Source organism: Anolis sagrei, chromosome 2, assembly GCF_037176765.1.
Source record: "Anolis sagrei isolate rAnoSag1 chromosome 2, rAnoSag1.mat, whole genome shotgun sequence".
Classification (NCBI taxonomy): Eukaryota; Metazoa; Chordata; class Lepidosauria; order Squamata; family Dactyloidae; genus Anolis; species Anolis sagrei.
In genome coordinates, this window is record NC_090022.1 from 100780740 (window position 1) to 100799516 (window position 18777).

The window sequence follows — 18777 nt, forward strand, 5'->3', positions numbered from 1 at the left end:
TAAGGTAAAACTTGGCTGCAAGAGCTGAGTGTTAACAGTGATTTGACATAGATGGGCTGGGACCTCACTAGTAGCAGAGCATGAATTTGAAGTGCAGACTCTTATTTTTTTAGTAAAAGTACCTTATGTTTTACAACACATACACTTGTCCCAGCATAATCTGCCTGTAAGTGCTTGCGGCCTGTAAACGCTAGACAAGAAAGCTTGGAGAAGATAACGATGCTGGGGGAAATGGAAGGAAAAAGGAAGAGGGGGCAACCAAGAACAAGATGGATGGATGATATCCTTGAAGTGACTGGCTTGACTCTGAAGGAGCTGGGGGTGGTGACGGCTGACATGGAGCTCCGGCGTGGGCTGGTCCATGAGATCACGAAGAGTCAGAAGTACCTGAATGAATGAACAACAAGTGCTTGATTGTTGTTGTTTATTCGTTCAGTCGCTTCCGACTCTTAATATGAAATTTAGCAAAATTGCCCCTCAAACTCAGTTGGTGGCTACTTCATTTAAAATAGAAACCTTGAAAGGTTTCAAAGTGGCTGTACGCTTCAAGACATGTGATTTTAAAAACCAGAGGCTTTTCAAATACCTATGTAGTCTATTTTTGTTCTAAACTATCCTCATAAGGACCGATCCTTATTTCAAGATGCGAAAAGTAGCACCACCCAGAACCCAATGCCCAAATAATACACAACATTGAAACGACACACATGTATTATTTTCAACTTGATTTTTGCGAATGAAAAAAATGTATAAAATCCATCCAAATATTAAACAAGATACAGGAATTTATAAAATCCAGTTTTACACCAAGGTAGCAAGATATTTCATAAGAAAAGTAGGGGAAAATCTAGGGATAGAAAAAAAAATCAGGAAAGAAAGAGATAATGAAAAAAAAATCCATACTACTTTTAACAGACAAAAACCAACTATCTTCCCTATACCAAAACCGTGAATTTTACTGGACAGATTGAGACTGTAATCTGATATTTCTTTAAGAATGAGCCCCACTGAATTGATTGGGATTTACTGACAAAAAACATACACAGAATTATACTTTGAAATACATCTGGGCCAAAGTTACTTAGTCACACTGTATCAATTTGACACACATTTGTTTTTTTTAAAAAGGCAACCCTTATAGGACCACACACTGTTCCAACTGTAGAATAATGCTTTTCTCCAAATTGTAACATGAGCGTTCTTAGTGTTTGTTTTAAGAAGTGCAGCAAAACCTAGAAAACACATAGTAGATGTGTATGCAGTCCCAGGTAGCATAAAACATACAAAGCATGTAATATTATCAGTTGGTTCATATAACAAAGGGCTATTTGAGGTCTGTGGAAATATCCTATTTTAGTTCCCTATGTTGACAGTCTATAAAAAAATACTTGATAAAAGTTCTGCTTCCCAGGACTCTTCTTTGGGAGTGAAAAACCTATTGTTATATGCTTCAGATTGAAATATATCAGTAGGAAAATCTCTGTGCAGCAACTTTGTCCTGTTCCTCAAAATGCTATGCCAGTATCTTAGGCATCAAATAATAATATTCCTTTGCCTTTTTGGCTGTCAGTCTGGAAAGTATTAGCAAATTAAAACTGGAGATGGTGTACCATTGAAGGTGGTGTGCAAGTATTGGGATTCCTCATAGCGAGGGCAACATCTTATCTGTTCTGCATATATGGAAGACACACGTCTTTCCTGTCCAGGTTACTTGAATTCTTCGTACATCAAAGGCTTTGAACGAGTCTTATAGAAGCTCCCTCTCTTATACAAAGCCAGACTCTTATAATCTCATCTCATTCATTATGTTCAAGTTTTCAGGTACTTTATGCTATCTGTAAACACTCAAGACTGGATAGTCAGTTGGCTGAGATATTTTAATAACCTCAAAGAGTCAAAAAAATTAACTGTTCTCTAATTTTGTTATGGAATCAGGTACTGTTAATATTTATCCTATTTAACACTATCACTTGTCAAGAGCATCTCTAAAAAAAAAACTTTTCAGGCACTGCCCCCCCCCAAAAATATTTGCATGTCATTTCCCTTAATGTGTTTGATTTCCTCTTGAGAACAAATCCTTCACAATAGATACATATATAGTAGGCTTGTGTAATTTGGCTGGAGGGCGATCCATTTTTGGTATCCAAATTTTGTTGGGTACCCAGATCTGTTTTCGGGTGACTCATGAAAATCGACTAATGGAAAAATCTCTTTTCAGTTAGGCAGCTGAAAGATCCGGAAAGATCTAGCCCATTGGTTGGAATGAGGAACTTTCAAGGCTCCCCTTTCTGTTCCTGGGACCCTTTCCTTTCTTCCTTTCTGGGGGGCCTGAGCTGAGGGATGGGGTTAAGGAAGCACCCTTCCTGGGGCCCATTCCTCTCTTCCTTTCAAAGGAGCCTGGCTTGAAGAATGGGTTTAAGAAAGCATGCACGATGTGTTCCCAAACAGAAGGGAAGAAACTGCACCTGCAGCCAGGTGGGACATTTCAGCCAAAAAACAAACAAACATGGCAGCTGAGCCCTTATTGTTAGGTAGGTAGTCCCCTGACATTAAGTCCAGTCATGTCTGACTCTGGGGTGTGGTGCTCATCTCCATTTCTAAGCCGAAGAGCCAGCGTTGTCCGTAGACACCTCCAAGGTCATGTGGCCGGCATGACTGCATGGAGTGCCATTACCTTCCCGCCGGAGCAGTACCTATTGATCTACTCACATTTATATGTTTTCGAACTGCTAGGTTGGCAGAAGCTAGTGCTGACAGTGGAAGCTCACGCTGCTCCCCGGAATCGAACCTGCGACCTTTCGATCAACAAGTTCAGCAGCTCAGTGCTTTAACCCACTGCACCACTGGGGGCAGTCAGCTGAATAAGCTGAACAAGCAGAACTGGCCGATGGGTCTGACCAAACCAAATCAGTGCACAAGCCTAATATATAGAGTACTATGCACACAGTGTAACACTCCATCAGTGCATCTGAAAAAGTGGATTGTAATCCACAAAAGCTAATGTTAAAATAAGTAATTTGTTTATATTAAAATAATTGTTTTGTTTACTTATGTTAAAATAAGGATTTTATTTTATTTGACACTTTGGGGATATTAAAATATGACTGGTTAGAAATGCCACAACACTCCTCTCTCTTCCTCCTCCCTTCTCCCTTTAATGGTGAAACAGACTAACACTTCTTTCTATCTTTTAAATATCTGTTTGCTAACACAGTTAACCTCAAGATACTTAGGGTGGATTGGATTGGTATAGGGGTAGTTTATTTTGTTTTTGTTTCAATTACTGCTTTAAAAGACTATCAAAGCACTAACTCAATGTTACATGTATCAACTAAACCAATAGGGAAAGAAAGATAGCTGTGGGCTTCTCATTCTTTGTTTCTTCTCACAGAACCGGACAGAGAGATGCTTTCCTACTGTATCTTCCCCAGCTGGATCTTCTTCCAGGCTTCAGAGGCAGAGAAAATGCAGGAGTCAAGAATACCAGCCACGGTGAACGTCCCTCCAATGATGGCACAAATCTGATACATGAAAAGAGAGAGAGAGAGAGTTAATTTGTCTTCCCCCCCCCCCTCAAAAATGACTAAGATGGTTCTCCTTATCTGTAACAGTAGTCCTTGGATTTTAGTTTCTATGTAGCTGTTTTTAGATGGGTGAAAGTGAGGCAGAAGGTAGTCACTGACTGAACTGAGTGTGAATTTAAACTTTGCTTTCCACATCCATGTCTAGCAATTTGACCTCCTTCTTCATCAAAAGCCTTTTATTAAATAGCATAGCTTACTATCTTTCTACATGCTCTGCTAAAACATGTTCCTGATCTAATTCCCTCACCTCTTGATTTTCCTCAGTTTTCTGCTCTTTATCTTTGTCTGCCCCTTGCTTTTGAATAGGGATGCATCTACACTGTCAGCCCCACACTGACTGCCTTGGCTTAGTGCTATGGAATCCTGGGATTTGTAGTTTGGTGAGGCACCAGCACTCTTTGGCAGAGAAGCCTAAAGACTTTGCAAAAGTCCAGTTCCCATCAGCCTATAGCTCTGAGCCATGACAGTTAAATCAGTGTCCAGCTGCATTAATCCTACACTGTAGATATTCCCCAATGAACCCACCAGACATACAGCATATGATTTCACTTGGCTCTCAGTACTCGGTATGACAGTCATTGCTTGGATTAAATCAGCACCCAATGGCAATTGTTGATGTTCTTTCTGTACTGAATTGCATCCCTTTCTTTTCAGAATTTGCTAAGCACAAGGAAGCCTTGAGCAACAATTACAGTAATTCCAATGCCAGTGATAAAATGTCACATAAGCAGTCTAGTTAGAGCAAGGAGGCTAGAACAGCAACTTTCCATTTGGCCCCCAACATCCTATTTCTCAAATAAACAAACCATATAGATCAACATCCTGCTATTAAGGGAGAAAGTTAAGTGGTGTACGAGTTTCACACGTATCTATTTGTGAGGTAGACACTGTGTGGGTGTTTGATGTAATGAGGTCCTGTTTGTTGGCGGCAGGTCTGAGCTTTGGAGATATTAAGAGATGCAGAGAGGAATATAGATGATATCTTCAGTGCTATGACAATGCTTCCCATGCACAGGCTGCCAGGGAGAGCATGGATCTTGTGGTAAGGTGCATCTTTGGAAGGAAGAGGGAACTAAACCTTAGAAAGACAATCTGTGCAATGAACCGATATCCTCTTTGGACAGCGGATCTGCCACACTAAACACATGCCTCTGGGAGCCTTTCTTAGCAGTGAGAAAGCTAGTATAGAGAGACTGATTTGTGCTTATTGTGCTCCCTTTCCTATCTAACATAAAGGTTACAGATATCATGTGCCACCCAGGTTGTCTGTCAGGAGGCAACTATCAGTGATCATAGCACACTCTGGCCACTTTTAAATCCCTGCAGAGGATTTTGAAATCCAGGATCAAGATTGAATCTTAGAAGTGCTATCTATTAACTTACACAACCAATGAGAGAAGCAGAACTGAAGTGGCTCAAATGCATTGGTGGTGATTTGTTAGGGTCTGTCCAACTCCTGCTTAATGCAGAATCTCCAGTTAGAGAAGTGGTTCTCAACCTGTGGGTCCCCAGGTGTTTTGGCCTACAACTCCCAGAAACCCCAGCCAGTTTACTAGCTGTTAGGATTTCTGGAAGTTGAAGGCCAAAACATCTGGGGACCCATTGGTTGAGAATCACTGAGCTAGAGCATCTCCAGTAGAGCACAGTAATCATAATCTTATGTATCGCACAGTGAGAGGGGAAGATAATGTTATTTGTGGTGAGATCAGTTCAGCCACTAGATCATGAAGCCTAAAGTTACAGAATCAAATTGAAAGGGGCCACATAGACTATCGAGCCTAACCCACTGCTCAATGCAGGATCTCTAGCTAGACCATCCCCAGTTGAGGACAATCAAAGAAGGAGACTTTTGTCCTTTACCTCTCAATTGGTTCCATTTCTGGGCCACTCCGACTGTCAATACGGCCCTTCTAAAGTTTAATTGAAATTTCCTCTACTCTTGTAACTTCAAAACTTCTTGACAAAGGGGCTTTGTCATTGCCTTCTTCATGGACTTAGATCAGATGTGTCAAACCTGTGGCTCTCCAGGTGTTTTGGACTTCAGCTCCCAGAATTCCTGATTACTGGACAAACTCGCTGGGGCTTCTGGGAGTTAGGGTCCCAAACACATGAAGGTTACAAATTTGACACCTCTGACCTAGACTGTGATGACACTCAATGAGTTTCCATGGCCAAATGACGATTTCAAACCTGGTTTCCCAGCATTCTAGTCAAACACTAAACCATTACAGTATATTAGCCCCTTAGACATATTATCTGGGTTTACATCCCATTGAATATGATGGGATTCATTCCTAATTAAGTATAATATACAAACATATTCTAAGGTAGCTAATTTTTCCTGCTGTTTTCCACATAGATCTCTTAGCCTCTGACACAGAGATGGTTGTTTATGAGAAGAGAGGCTAAGCTAGAAAGAGAACTGGGTAATATGAGTGGACAGATTTTAATAGCAATTAGCAGAAATAGCAACAAGGAAGAAATTGGTCATTTTGAAGTGTATTTTTAACTCAGATATTTGTGTCCAGTGAGCTCAGTGAAACTGGAAGATGATTTCCATGACAGAAAGGCAAAGCAAATGCTTTTTTTTTTCAAAGCACAGCTGACAATCTGGGGAATCAGACCACAAAAAGTGCAGAAAAAGCAATACTTGTACTATTATTACCTTAAAAAAGAAATGGGTTTAGTTATAACTTTGCCCTATCCTTGATCTAGTCTTTCTTCAAGAGTTAGATCAGCTGACACAGGAGGTCTTTTACTGAAAGAAGGGAAAGGAATGTATTTTGTGCAACGAGGGAAGGAAAATATGACTTCACAGCAAGTACAAGAAGAAGAAAATAAGCAGAGAAAAAGTATTCATTTGTACAGCTCTGTCCTGCTGTTTATGACTCACATGTACCTGGCATCTCTTCCTCTACTGCATGCACTTAAATCTTTTTGATTTTGGTGTAGGCAAAAAAGGTAGAACCAAATGGTGAAAGAAGGTATGAGGGAGCAGGTGAAAGACTTTTTTTTTGAAAAAGGGAAATTAAATAACTTCTGCCAGAGAATCCCCTTAGTACAGGTCCCAGAAAATAAGAAATACAATTGTTTAATCTACCAAGGTCTTACTAACTAAAAACAGAAAAATCTGATACATGGCATCAGTGTACTTCTTTTGACTGGCTGCACATGTACGTCAGATGACCAGTGGACACTGAAACTGAAATAATACTGTGCAACTCAACACGTTGTAGTGGTTTGAGTACTGGAATAGGAGACATGGATTCAGGTCTTTGCTTGACCATGGGCAAGTCACTCCCTTTCAGTTTTAGAGGAAATGGCAAATCTCCCCTGAATAAATCTTGCTGAGCAGACCCTATGGCAGGACTGCATTAACAACATCATCTCAGGTCACTTCATTACTGCCATATAAAATCCAGATTATCTGCTTTGAACTGGATTATATGACAGTGTAGACTCATAAAATCAAGTTCAAAGCAGATAAACTGGATTATCTGCTTTGATAACCTTGATTATATGGCAGTGTAGAGGGGGCCCCAATTCCTTGCTCCCTCAGAGTGAATACTGCTTTTCCCAGGGTCTGAACCAAAGTAAAACATAAATCTTGCCATCTATTTCAAGACATTCTACTACAGAGAAGGATTTTTTTAAGTGAAAGAAGACACCTCCCCCTTTTTCATTCAGTGCCTTGTATGTGTGCCTAAATGTGGATGAGAGAGAATATACTGAGAAAGAGGTGGCCACCCACCCATGCCCCTCTCTGCCACTGGCCTGCTGCCATGCAACAGAAACAGATATGTCTGCCTGCAGGAAAAATAAATGTCCCTCATTCTTTATTCAGGCCCCTTTTCTGTCCCCCTCCCCATTAGGTAGAAAGTAGGTAGGGCCCCCCTGGTGTCGCAGCAGGTTAAACCACTGAGCTGCTGAACTTGCTGACCGAAATCTTGGCAGTTCAAATCCGGGGAGCAAAGTGAGCTCCCGCTGTTAGGCCCAACTTCTTCCAGCCTAACAATTCAAAAATATACAAATGTGAGTCGATCAGTAGGTACCACTTCTGCGGGAAGGTAACAGCGCTCCATGCAGTCATGCTGGCCATATGACTTCGGAGGTGTCTATGGACAATGCCGGCTCTTCAGCTTAGAAATGGAGATGAGCACTACCCCTCACAGTCAGACATGACTAGCCTTAATGTCAAGGGAATCCTTTATTTTTTACTAGAAATTAAGTGCTTCCCAAATAAAGCAAATACTTCATTATTTTGTCATGCATGTGACTCTGCTCCCCACTCATGCAGCCCATTAAGAAAGCAGAGTATATGTCTTTTGTATTCAGCATTACGCTGGAAGTTTCATCTCTCTTGTTCTTACTGTAAAAAGCCTAGATGCTCCCAGTTTTAAAAATGTTTTATATCTTGATTTAATAAGAGAGCACTAAGGAGGCCCCCTCCTCCATATGTACAAGTTGCCTAGGTTCAGTGGTTCCATTTTCCTTCCAAAGCTAAAAAGCTCATTGCATGGGAAATAAGCAGTCATGACTGTATATTGCCTGACAACAGTCTTATCAGCTACGCTGCTCTGAGTTTCTTGTAAAAAAAAACCAAAACAAAACAGGTCACACAAAATATGTGAGCAGATATCATCCTCAAATCAAAGGCAGAGGCAACTTGGTAGTTAATTTCCTTTACCTCTTGTTTATAACTACTAGATATGTGAAGAAAGCAATATTTATTTTAAAACACTGCTTCTTAATCCACTGTTTTGCCAGCAGTTCTTCTGCAGGCCAAAGGTAATTTAGAAACATAATGGAAGCTAAATCCAAAATGGACAATCCATACCTTTCTGTTGCTTCTCCTGCAATCAAATATCTTACCAGGGTCCACCTGACTGATCAGAAATACTTCAGTTTAATATTATTCTTCTTGACAGCCGTGCTTCAAAGCTTTCACAGAGAACAATGCTAAATAGTAAGTCTCTTTAAGGTAACAATAGAAATGTTTTACATTTCCAAACTGGCCAAAATTTTTCCCAGCCTGGCAAGATCTTTTCCCCACCTATGCTCATACAAACCCACTTACAAAAACTTCCAGTGTTTCTGTGACCGTTGCATGGCTGTAGCCTGATAAGCAAGCTGTTTAACAAAGGAGCAGCAGGTGCTCTTTCCACAAACTTCTTTTGTAGCTTTTCAGCCAAGCATCTGTTGCTTAACCAGATCGAGGAGGCTTCTGAGGCTAGCCCTACTTGACAATAACTCCAGCTGCCACAAGTGGATAATCCCTGTCTGGGCTACAAGGCTGTGGCCTCTTCTCAGTGATGACGACTAGCCAGTCTCCAGGGCAACCAGGATGCAGAAAGGCACTAGAGATGCTACTAAAGGCTGGGATGGCACGGATGATGTCAGGATGGAGTGTCACTAGCAGGACTGAAAGGGATTCTAAAGCAGCAGTATCTGGAGCACTCTAGTTTCAATCCTAGAAAGGATCTTAATTTAATGACAAATGAACATCCAAACAGATCTTAATACTCTATGCTGGGAAAACATGTGCCTGCTGTCTCAATACAGTTGAAATGTAAAGATAGTACATACAAGGCATTGTTTGTTTTGTTGGGGGGAAAAAACAAATATAATGAAGGCCTTCATGGCTAGAATCACTGGGTTGCTGTGAGTTTTCCAGGCTGTATAGCCATGTTCCAGGAACATGGAACATGGTCATGCAACCATGTTTCCGAGCTGTATGACCATGTTTCTGGAACATGGCCATAGAGCCCGGAAAATTCACAGCAACTCTATGAAAGGACTGCTTGCATTAAGCAAGAGATTTTTTACCGGGAGTGAACCAAAACTGTACTAAAGGCTAAAGTTGTCACCTGGATGAAGAACTTAAGCCTCAAAGCTCTGAGTTCTTGCTTTGCTGGGATGCAGGGTATAGGCAACATAAATGTATCATGGGGACAAAACAAATATCAAGGAACAGCAAGGGCAAATGGTAGGCAACACTTGTACAGAGCAGCTCTAATTCCCAGCCAGTGCAGATTCTAAGAGTGGCAGGAAAGAAGAGAAAGGGACAAACAAGAAAGGCATTGGTTACAACCTCTAAACAGAAGCCGCAGACCAACCTGCCAAAGGCCTCTTCCTCTTTCTTTCTACAGGGGGTGGCAGGAAGTTCACCTGGGGTGCATATACACTGTCGAATTAGCAATCTGAGACACTACTTTATCTGCCATGGCTCAATGCTACAGATTCATAGGAGTTGAAGTTTTACAAGGTCTCTAGCCTTTTCTGTCACAGAGGGCTAGAACTTCATCAAACTATGGCAGTTAAAGTGGAGTCAAACTACATTGGTCTCTGATTAGCATGCACTTCAAGACAAATAAGGAAGCAAACAAAGCAGAGGACCAATGGGAGTGTGAAGAGTATGGTAAAGGGATAGTGTTGCATGAGTTAAAATGATATATCCAAAGTTTCTGGTTTGATTTAAAATTTTGAATTTGATTCCTTCTAGGAATTAGAATTTTTAGCAATTGCACTATGCTCTGAAATATGGAAGTAAACAGCCAGACTTGCCACTTTATAATCCCTTAATTTCATAAGATCCAAGTAAATCTTAGTACTGTTGGGAGTACTGCGATAACAAGTAACTGTAACTATTGGACTCACTTGGATATGCCAGCAGCCCTAACCCTCTGCTGCCCACACCTTGAGAGTAAGATCTGAATGTGCCCTGTGACCTGGCATCCAGCACCATAAGGTTTCTATATGATAGTGTCTTGGTATATTCTTCAGGTTTCCCTGAGGACAATCCTTTCTCCTCTTCTGCCAAAAGCGTGAGAGATGGGGATAGCAGATATGGTCTTGCTCTCCCCATCAAGCATGTAAATCATGTAAACAAATAACATTTCCACACTTTTTTACATGTTTGTGATTCCAGATAATAACGTGTAGGGGGAAGTCACACCAAAGAATTTTCACATGGTTTGTACATCTAGAAACCTTTAAGATAAAGGAAGCAGACAGAAAAAAGGAAGCATTTATGAAATATGCTCACAAACTTTGATCCACCCAAGGGTATAGTGAGGCTACAGGATATGGAAAAAGTCATTAATTTAAACAGGAGTTTCCACTGAGATTCACAAGAATATTTAGAACACACATTATTTTCTCAAATATAAGTTATGACTTTATTTACTTTTAGTCTAAGATACCATCTGGTTCTCTAAATGCAATCTATGGACTTTGTCCTGTGATAGTTTCAATTTGAAAACATTAGGTTGTCTTCTATTGCTCAAATACTATATAATAGTTCAAAAAGGAAAGATACAGTTTTTGAAAAGTAAAGTCAGACTATTGTCTATTGTAGTGCAGAATCATGTAGTTCTCCCTTTCCTTGTACATACTGCAAACTTCAAGAGTCATTTGTGTAGACGTTTGTATAATACCACCACAAGGAAAGCAGTGAAAAGCAGGGGGCAGTAGAAAGCAAGTTAGAGTAAGATTTAAAACCTGAATGAAAGATGACAAACTGTTCCAGTGTCCTGTTTCAGTGAAAGGGAAGTTATCTCAAAATATCCAACTTTGGCAGGAACCCACAACAGATAATCTTATCAATTTGAAATGCACAAATCAGTCAAACAATTCTTCCAAGAATTAAGGGATTATCATGGTCAATTTAGGACCCTTCCACATAATCAGTCAATCCAGAGTAGCAAAGTGGGTTTAAAAATCTTGGTACCTGAAGGAAAGTTCATACACGAACTCATTAGTCCTGCTAAATGGTCCCATGTTGTCCACAAAGGTCTGGTTAATGTGGATTTAATGGAACCACAAAAGCTATGGCGGGACATCTGCCTGAAGATTTCCTTTAATTTTTTCCCTAATGACTCTCCAAGATGTGTTGCATCTCATAAGCATTTTGCTAATATTGCAGCATTGATGCAAATATAACTAATGTGCACAAGCAGATTTTCTGTCATTGTTTCTCCTCACCCTTACTCTTGGTACCTCCAAGTTTGCTCTCTTGAACCCCATTTCCCTTTGGGGTCACTTGCCTGCGACATGCTGGTGCCCACTGTGTAATTTTAAGCTTCATTTTCATTAAGTAATACGCAAGAATTGAGAACAAAGGAATGGTTGGAGAGAGTTTTCATGGGAATTGCTTTCCTCTCATGCTTCCATTTAGCCACCTGCATGTCCATGGCTCCATCTGTTTACATCACATCTGTTGGCTGTTTCAGGATTTTATAATGAGGATAAATACTGGAGCAGTTTACACCAGTGTACCACAAAGTACTCTCATTTTTGGGGAGCCCTGGAATATACAATCTTCTGTAGCAGTGCATTCTCCGCCTGGTCTTGGATTTTATTCAAACTTTTTATCACATGTTTTCCATGCCGTTCCACAATCGAGTGTGCATTATGGGGGTGTGTTTTGTAGCCACCCCCTCTTTTATCCCACTTTCTTATGTGTTTTCATGCCTGTATAGATGGGTCCACAGGCAGCTCTTAGGTTTCCCTTGAGCAATCAGGGGGCAACCCTATCTTCCAACAGTTAGGAGAAACCACTAAAACCCTTTCCAGCTCCAAATGGGTGAGACTTCAGCATTGTGGTTCTTTTCTGACACAGCTTTCACATGAGCTCTGCTGAACACATTTGGGAAAATATAAAACCAAGTTAAAAGTAGAAAAAAGATCACAGCAACTTACTGTTGTGATAAATCTGTACAAAGGCTGCCGCCTTTCTATATATTTCAATGTGATGGGAGTCAGGTCATAACGGAACCAGATAGCTGGAGTGATGCGTCCTGTATGGCTGTACACCACATACTCCTAGAAGGAGGAAGTAGGGAAGGGATGAAAAGCAGTAGCCATGAACATCAGATATCTAAGAATACTCCATTTACACCTGCTTCTTGCCTTCAAGACAATGCTATGGTACTAGACTTATGCACACTTAAAGCAGACCCACTGAAATCAAAGAAGTCAAGTAAGTTGTGAGTTTCATTTCATCTAGGTAAGACTAAATCTGGCTCCTACCCAATGATTTGATGTTTTATGTGCCATTTCCCTCTCCAGAAAAATAGTACTAATAAGCTTCTGGGCATAGGAAAAGGAAGAGAGAAAATGTCAGGCAGCCCTGTAAAATATGCACTCTAAAGATTTTCCTCCCTTCTAGTTTCCAGTGGCTAGAAGTGATAAAGGTGTCCAATATAAGACCCCAATTGGAATAACTTCAGAGCCAAACAAGCTGGGGTTGTTTGCCAAATAAATTTGGAAAAATACTAAGAGGATGCAGGCAGAATTTTTTGTATTCTTGGCCTAGGAAATCTACACAGGTTTATTTCATTGATATCAATTTCTAGCATGAAATATCAGGATTAAAAACAATTCAAAAACAATTCAAACAGGATTCAAAAACAATTCAAAACATTATAATTAAAAAACGTGAACCAGGTGAATATAGTACTAAATGAGACATGTAGAATAATCAGAAGATGTCTTAAACCTACACCTGTTGAAAGACAAGCTGGCATCGCCCCCCTGATGTGTGACAGGAAGTTGCTGCCAATTGCGAGAGAAATAAGGTTGAACACTGTGAAAGCCACCCACTGTATGGCTATCAGCCTCCCCCCAGTAGACTCAAATCAAGGAAAAGCTTCACGAGAACCACCACTCCTCTTAATGTTCCCCCAGCAATAGCAAGAATAACCCTATGGGCAGCAAAATCAGGCAATTACAACTGGATGTCCCCCCCCCCCCCTCCAGTGAGGGTCTGCCCTGGCAAACCAAAAATGGCCAATTTGTAAGTCCCTGAACACACTCAAAAATGAGTGGGCAGATCAAAAGACAACCTGGCAAAATGGCACTACCTAGAAGAATCCTCCACCTTGTGCGATTGTGGAGCAGAACAAACAATTCCACATCTGTATGCTTGTCCACAATGCCCTGCCTCATGCATAGAGGAAGAACAGTTTAAACCTACAGACAATGTGGTTGCTGTTGCCTGTTTTTGGTCTAAAACTATTGAGCAGCTTGAGATACCTTTATTTTATCAGTTTTAGATAAGCTATTTTCTTCAATGATTTTGACATGAGGTAAATAAACATTTTAAAAGGGGAAAAAAGAAGGAATACAGAAAACTAAGCTTTTTAAGTTTCAGAGGAAAACAATCTAACTCACTGCTACTTGCACAACACGGCTCTGTGAAGCAATAGGCTTGTTTTTCTAAATTCTCTAACAGAACCTGCGCTCTGTATAGTTCAATAAATGTTCAGATTAAAGAATTGAGCATTTTAAGAGATGTTTTCTTTTATATATTTTAGAACAGAAAAACTTTTGAGCAATCCAACATGCTGTAATGAATATGCATGCTGACTGCATATTTAGGTACTGGGTGTGGTTTATCTACCCAAGCTGCACAAACTTGACCAATGAAAGAATAACTATAACAAAATGTACAGTTTACTTCCTCACTACAAATAAAGCCATTTTGCTTCGCACTCACCTCATTACATTTCTTTTTATAGAGATGATAACCAACAAAAAATTAAGTCACAGGACTGGAAATTTACAAATACCCTCATGTACAGTAACCCACCCATGCGTTTACAGCACATTGTTGCAAAAGAAGAAGTAGAGATGAGTAATTTTTTTCCAGTTTGTACCATTTCCCCATTTCATCTGTACTATTCCATACTGCTTCTGCTTACTGTAAGTATTCTACACTAAAATCCGCAAGTACATTACATGACTAAACATATATTTCTTTCATAACATGGTAGTATAAACATATTTTTCTACATATTTTGATTTTTTTAGCAGAGCACTGGATTGGAATGTCTACAAAGTATGATAGCCCAATATGCACAATACATCAGGACAGAATTTGCAAAAAGAAAAAGAAAAAAAAATCTCAGACAGTTCTAGTAGCTCTTGATTCTTCTGTTTCTTCTGTTTCTTTTCACTGTTCCACGTGACCAGCAGGAGCCGCTATTGCCCTCAGTTTGAGCGCAGCAAGCTCTGCGGAAGATCAACAGTGGTAATGGGACTTGCAACTCTCAAGGTCTCTCCAATTAACATTTCTTGAGCTTTTCTAGAAAAATATGTGGCTATCCTTACCTTATTAGCGACAGTATATTGAAATGGGTACTGCTGTTTTCCACTCATGTCTTCATACACAGTGGGAACAATCTTCAGTATATAATCGTGTGATGCAAGGGCTGAGTTACGGGTAAAAAGTAGGATATGTTCATATTAAAAAATGGAAACATCACAACATAGATACATGATAGAGAATATAGCCCCTCTCCAAATTAATTGTAAGTCTTGAATCTAAATTGGCCTACTCTTCCCTGTGCTACCCTCATTCTTAGCAGGGCAAAACCCCGTATATAACCTTTATTAGAATGTTTCAGAGGACTCCTACAAACACAAACCAAGTTTTCGGTAGGTGCTGCACACTTTACCTAGAACAGTGGTTCTCAACCTGTGGGTCCCCAGATCTTTTGGCCTTCAACTCCCAGAAATCCTAACAGCTGGTAAACTGGCTGGGATTTCTGGGAGTTGTAGGCCAAAACACTTGGGGACCCACAGGTTGAGAACCACTGATTTAGAACCTCCAACTGTTCCACAGCATTCATTGCACCTTTTCAGTGTACTATAAAAGGCTACTTTGGCCAGACGCTGGAAGGTCCTCACACAACTCTATTTAAGTTTGACAGAAAGTGCTTAATGGCAGATGAATGGATGGACAGATAGACAGAGATCAGATTCCTTTTGACGTAGATGCCATTTTGAAGGTAGAGTTGGAACGGCGACTGAGGCGGGTGCTTGTCCATTTTTGATGGATGAGTTTCAGGTTGATCAGAATATCCATATTGCCGAGTTGCTTGGAGAGGTGAGGCTAACTATTTTTCTGTTACATCCATGTCCATCCTGACTAATTAAAGCTGCCAGAAAAAGACTAATCAAGAGGCTGTAAATTCATCTAGATAGAGGCCTCCTATAACCTCCCCAAAAGAAGCAATTGTAAGGCCTTTGTTGGGAAAAAAACCCCTTCACCACATCCCATCTCATTGGGTAACTATAAACCAATCTCTAATTTCCCTTTTCTAAGGAAGGTCCTGGAGCAAGTAGTGACAGGCTTTCTTGGATGAAACAGATTAACTGAACCTATTCAAATCTGGATTCAGAGCTGGTTGTGGAACAGAAACAATCTTGGTCCCCTTGGTGAAAGACCTACACTGGGAATGTGACAGAAGAATGAGTCCCTTTTGGTTGTCAGATACATTTGAAACCATCAACCATGGTATCTATCTGGATCATCTGTCTAATATGGGATCTCAGGGCACTGCTTTGCAGTGTTTCTGGTCTTTCTTGGTTGAATCTTGCCAGAGATGGTGCCTGGACACTGTTGTTCAGCTTTTGGCCATCAACCTATGGGGTTCCGCAGGGATCAATATGGTCCTATATAATTTTCAACATTTACATGAAGCTATTTTTTAAAAATTCATTTGGACCTTCTGGATGTCGGTGTCATCTCCATGTTGATGATATCCAGCTGTATCACTCTTTTATAACCAACATCAGGTATGCTGTGGTCGTACTAAATCACTGTCTGAATGAAGTAAAGGATGATGTAAGTGGATAGACGAAGTTTAAATTCAGTCCTGCTGGTCAGTAAGAAAACCACGCTAGGACTAGCTATTATAGCTAGTTCTGGATGGGATGGCTCTCCCTCCAAAAGATCAGGTTTGTAAACTTAGGGATGCTTTTGGATTCTGCACTTCTGAAAGCCGGTTACTCTGCAGTGCCTTTGTCAAGCTTCGGCTGGTGCACCAACTGCACCACTTCTTAGGAAAGACAGGTCTGGCCATAGAAGCTTATGCCATAGTGTCAGGCGTGCATTGCAGAAATCCTGCATGAACTACACTGGCTTTCAATTTGCTCTAAAATGCTGTAAATGACTTGGAGCCAAGGTATCAAAAAAATCATCTTCTCACATATGAATCTGCAAGAAATTTGAGATCTTCAAATGAGGTCTTGTTGTATGTCCCAAAACTCATTAAGTTAGGTTTTTGTTGTTGAGCAGTCGGGCTCTATTTCCTGAAGTATGGGCTGCTTGGATGTATCAGAGCTTTCTCTGTAGCAGCACTTTGACTGTGAAGCTCCCTATCGAAGGAAGTTATGTTGACTTCGGGCCCTTCCAGACAGGCACAATTTCTCAGGATCTGATCCCACGTTTTCTGTTTATCCCAGATTATCTGGCAGTGCAGACTCATATAATCCAGTTTAAAGCAGAAAACCTGGGATCAGATCCTGGGATATAGGCCCTGTCTGGAAGTGCTCTTCATGATTTTTAAGCCTCTAGCAAATGTGGGTTCCCAAAAGTTTTGGCCTTCAACTTCCAGAAATCCTAACAGCTAGTAAACTGGCTGGATTTCTGGAGTAGTAGGCCAAAACATCTGGGGACCCACAGGATGAGAACCACTGCTCTAGCAGGTATTCAAAACAGTGTTGTTCTGCAGGGCATTTAATGTTTGAAATTGCTGTTTTGACTGTTTTACAACTGGATTCTAGGACTGCTTTTAGACCTCTTTTAGTAATTTTAAAGAGTATTCTAACATGTTTTAAAATATTATATATTTGCATTGTTTGAATTTATTTTTATGTGTTTGTTGTATTGGGAGACCTTGGGAGTGACACAGAAATACTATAAACAAACAAACAAACATTCATTTCTGGGAGAGATCAAGTCTGGAGTAGAACTACGACTTGTTCAACAACCCGTGACAGTAGGTTCCTGGACTGCTTACAATAATCTCCTGGAGAAAGGGGCCTTTGAAAGAGATCTTCACAGAGCAGAGAGGGAAATACTCTGTCGTAACAAGGGAATAAGAATGGTGTAGGAAGATGCTACATCTCCAGTTAAATAAAAATCATGATAGTCAATAAGTGAAAGGAAATGCCAAGGCATCCAGCTGAGGCAAGGATTATTATTTTATTCCAAAATGGCTCAGATCAGTCAATGGTAATGATACAGACTACATAAAAGCCCTTACAGTTTACCTTCTCATTGTCCTCCACGTTTCCTTTCTGTGTTCAGTTGGTCAGTTTCTAATACATATGAGCTGCTTTTCTATGAGAACTCTTCAAAGGAAACACATTTATAAGGACATTTCTGTACTTTTTTATTATAGGTAAACTGTGGACCTTTTGAACCTGATGTCTTCTATCACCCGGGAAAGACAAAGCAAATTGTTATGTGCCAAGTCCCTTTGGCTACTGTTATATTCAGATACAGGAAATTGCCTTATGCAAAGTCAATCCACTGGCCCATCTGATTTGATGTTGCCATCCTTGACAGACTGCAGCTCTCCAGAGTTTCAGGCAACCACTCATTTCCTAACTCTACTTGGAGATCCCTGATGGTCTTCCATCCACATTTTAACTCCCGTTGTCCTATGTAGCTTTCAGGGCAATGCAGTATTTTATTAACATTATTCGTATCATTATTATTATTATTTATTATTATTATTTCGGTTACTTCTACCCCGCCCTTCTCACCCCAGAGGGGACTCAGGGTGGCTTACAAAGGCACAATTCGATGCCGACATCACATAACAGTAGTATAAAACAATCTAGCAGCAATTAACAGTTAACAAACAGTTTCTGCATATAACAATAAAACCAATAAAGCCAATAAAACTACTAAAAACCAATTACACCTCATTAACGGTCAGCGTTCGCCATCTCATAGTCCAGTTTCCAATTCCACTTTGTCAGTCCTGTCAGTCATAATCGTCTGATTGTCCTTATTTAGTTGTCAGATTGCCCAAAGGCCTGGTCCCACAACCATGTCTTTACTTTCCTCCTGAAGGAGAGGAGGGAAGTTGATGACCTAATTTCCCCCAGGAGTGAGTTCCACAGGTGAGGGGCCACCACTGAGAAGGCCCTGCTCCTTGTCCCCACCAACCTCACTTGTGATAGCGGTGGGGTCGAGAGCATGGCCTCATTAAAAAGTACTCCAAAGTGACACAAGCAAAACCAACCAATTTAGTTCCTATGGGTATCCTGAACCAAGGATTTTTAAAAATGATACTGAACAAGGCCCTAACAGACAGAGGGGACACTTACGGTTTGAGCTGAGCTTGTCTGCCCCTTCCAATGCATTGAAAGATCCACGAACCTTCTGGGCCTA

The 18777-nt window shown here is 40.5% G+C and overlaps 1 protein-coding gene across 1 annotated transcript in view; it reads right to left on the bottom strand.

The window, feature by feature from the left end:
- Positions 1-693: 693 nt before the first annotated feature.
- ERGIC1 (endoplasmic reticulum-golgi intermediate compartment 1) overlaps positions 694-18777 on the bottom strand; it is a 94648-nt gene continuing 76564 nt past the window's right edge. The window contains 4 exon segments of the mRNA XM_060765108.2: positions 694-3521; positions 12285-12407; positions 14697-14797; positions 18714-18774. Of these exon segments, the coding sequence (XP_060621091.2) occupies positions 3414-3521; positions 12285-12407; positions 14697-14797; positions 18714-18774 (393 nt within the window). The 3' untranslated portion in view covers positions 694-3413.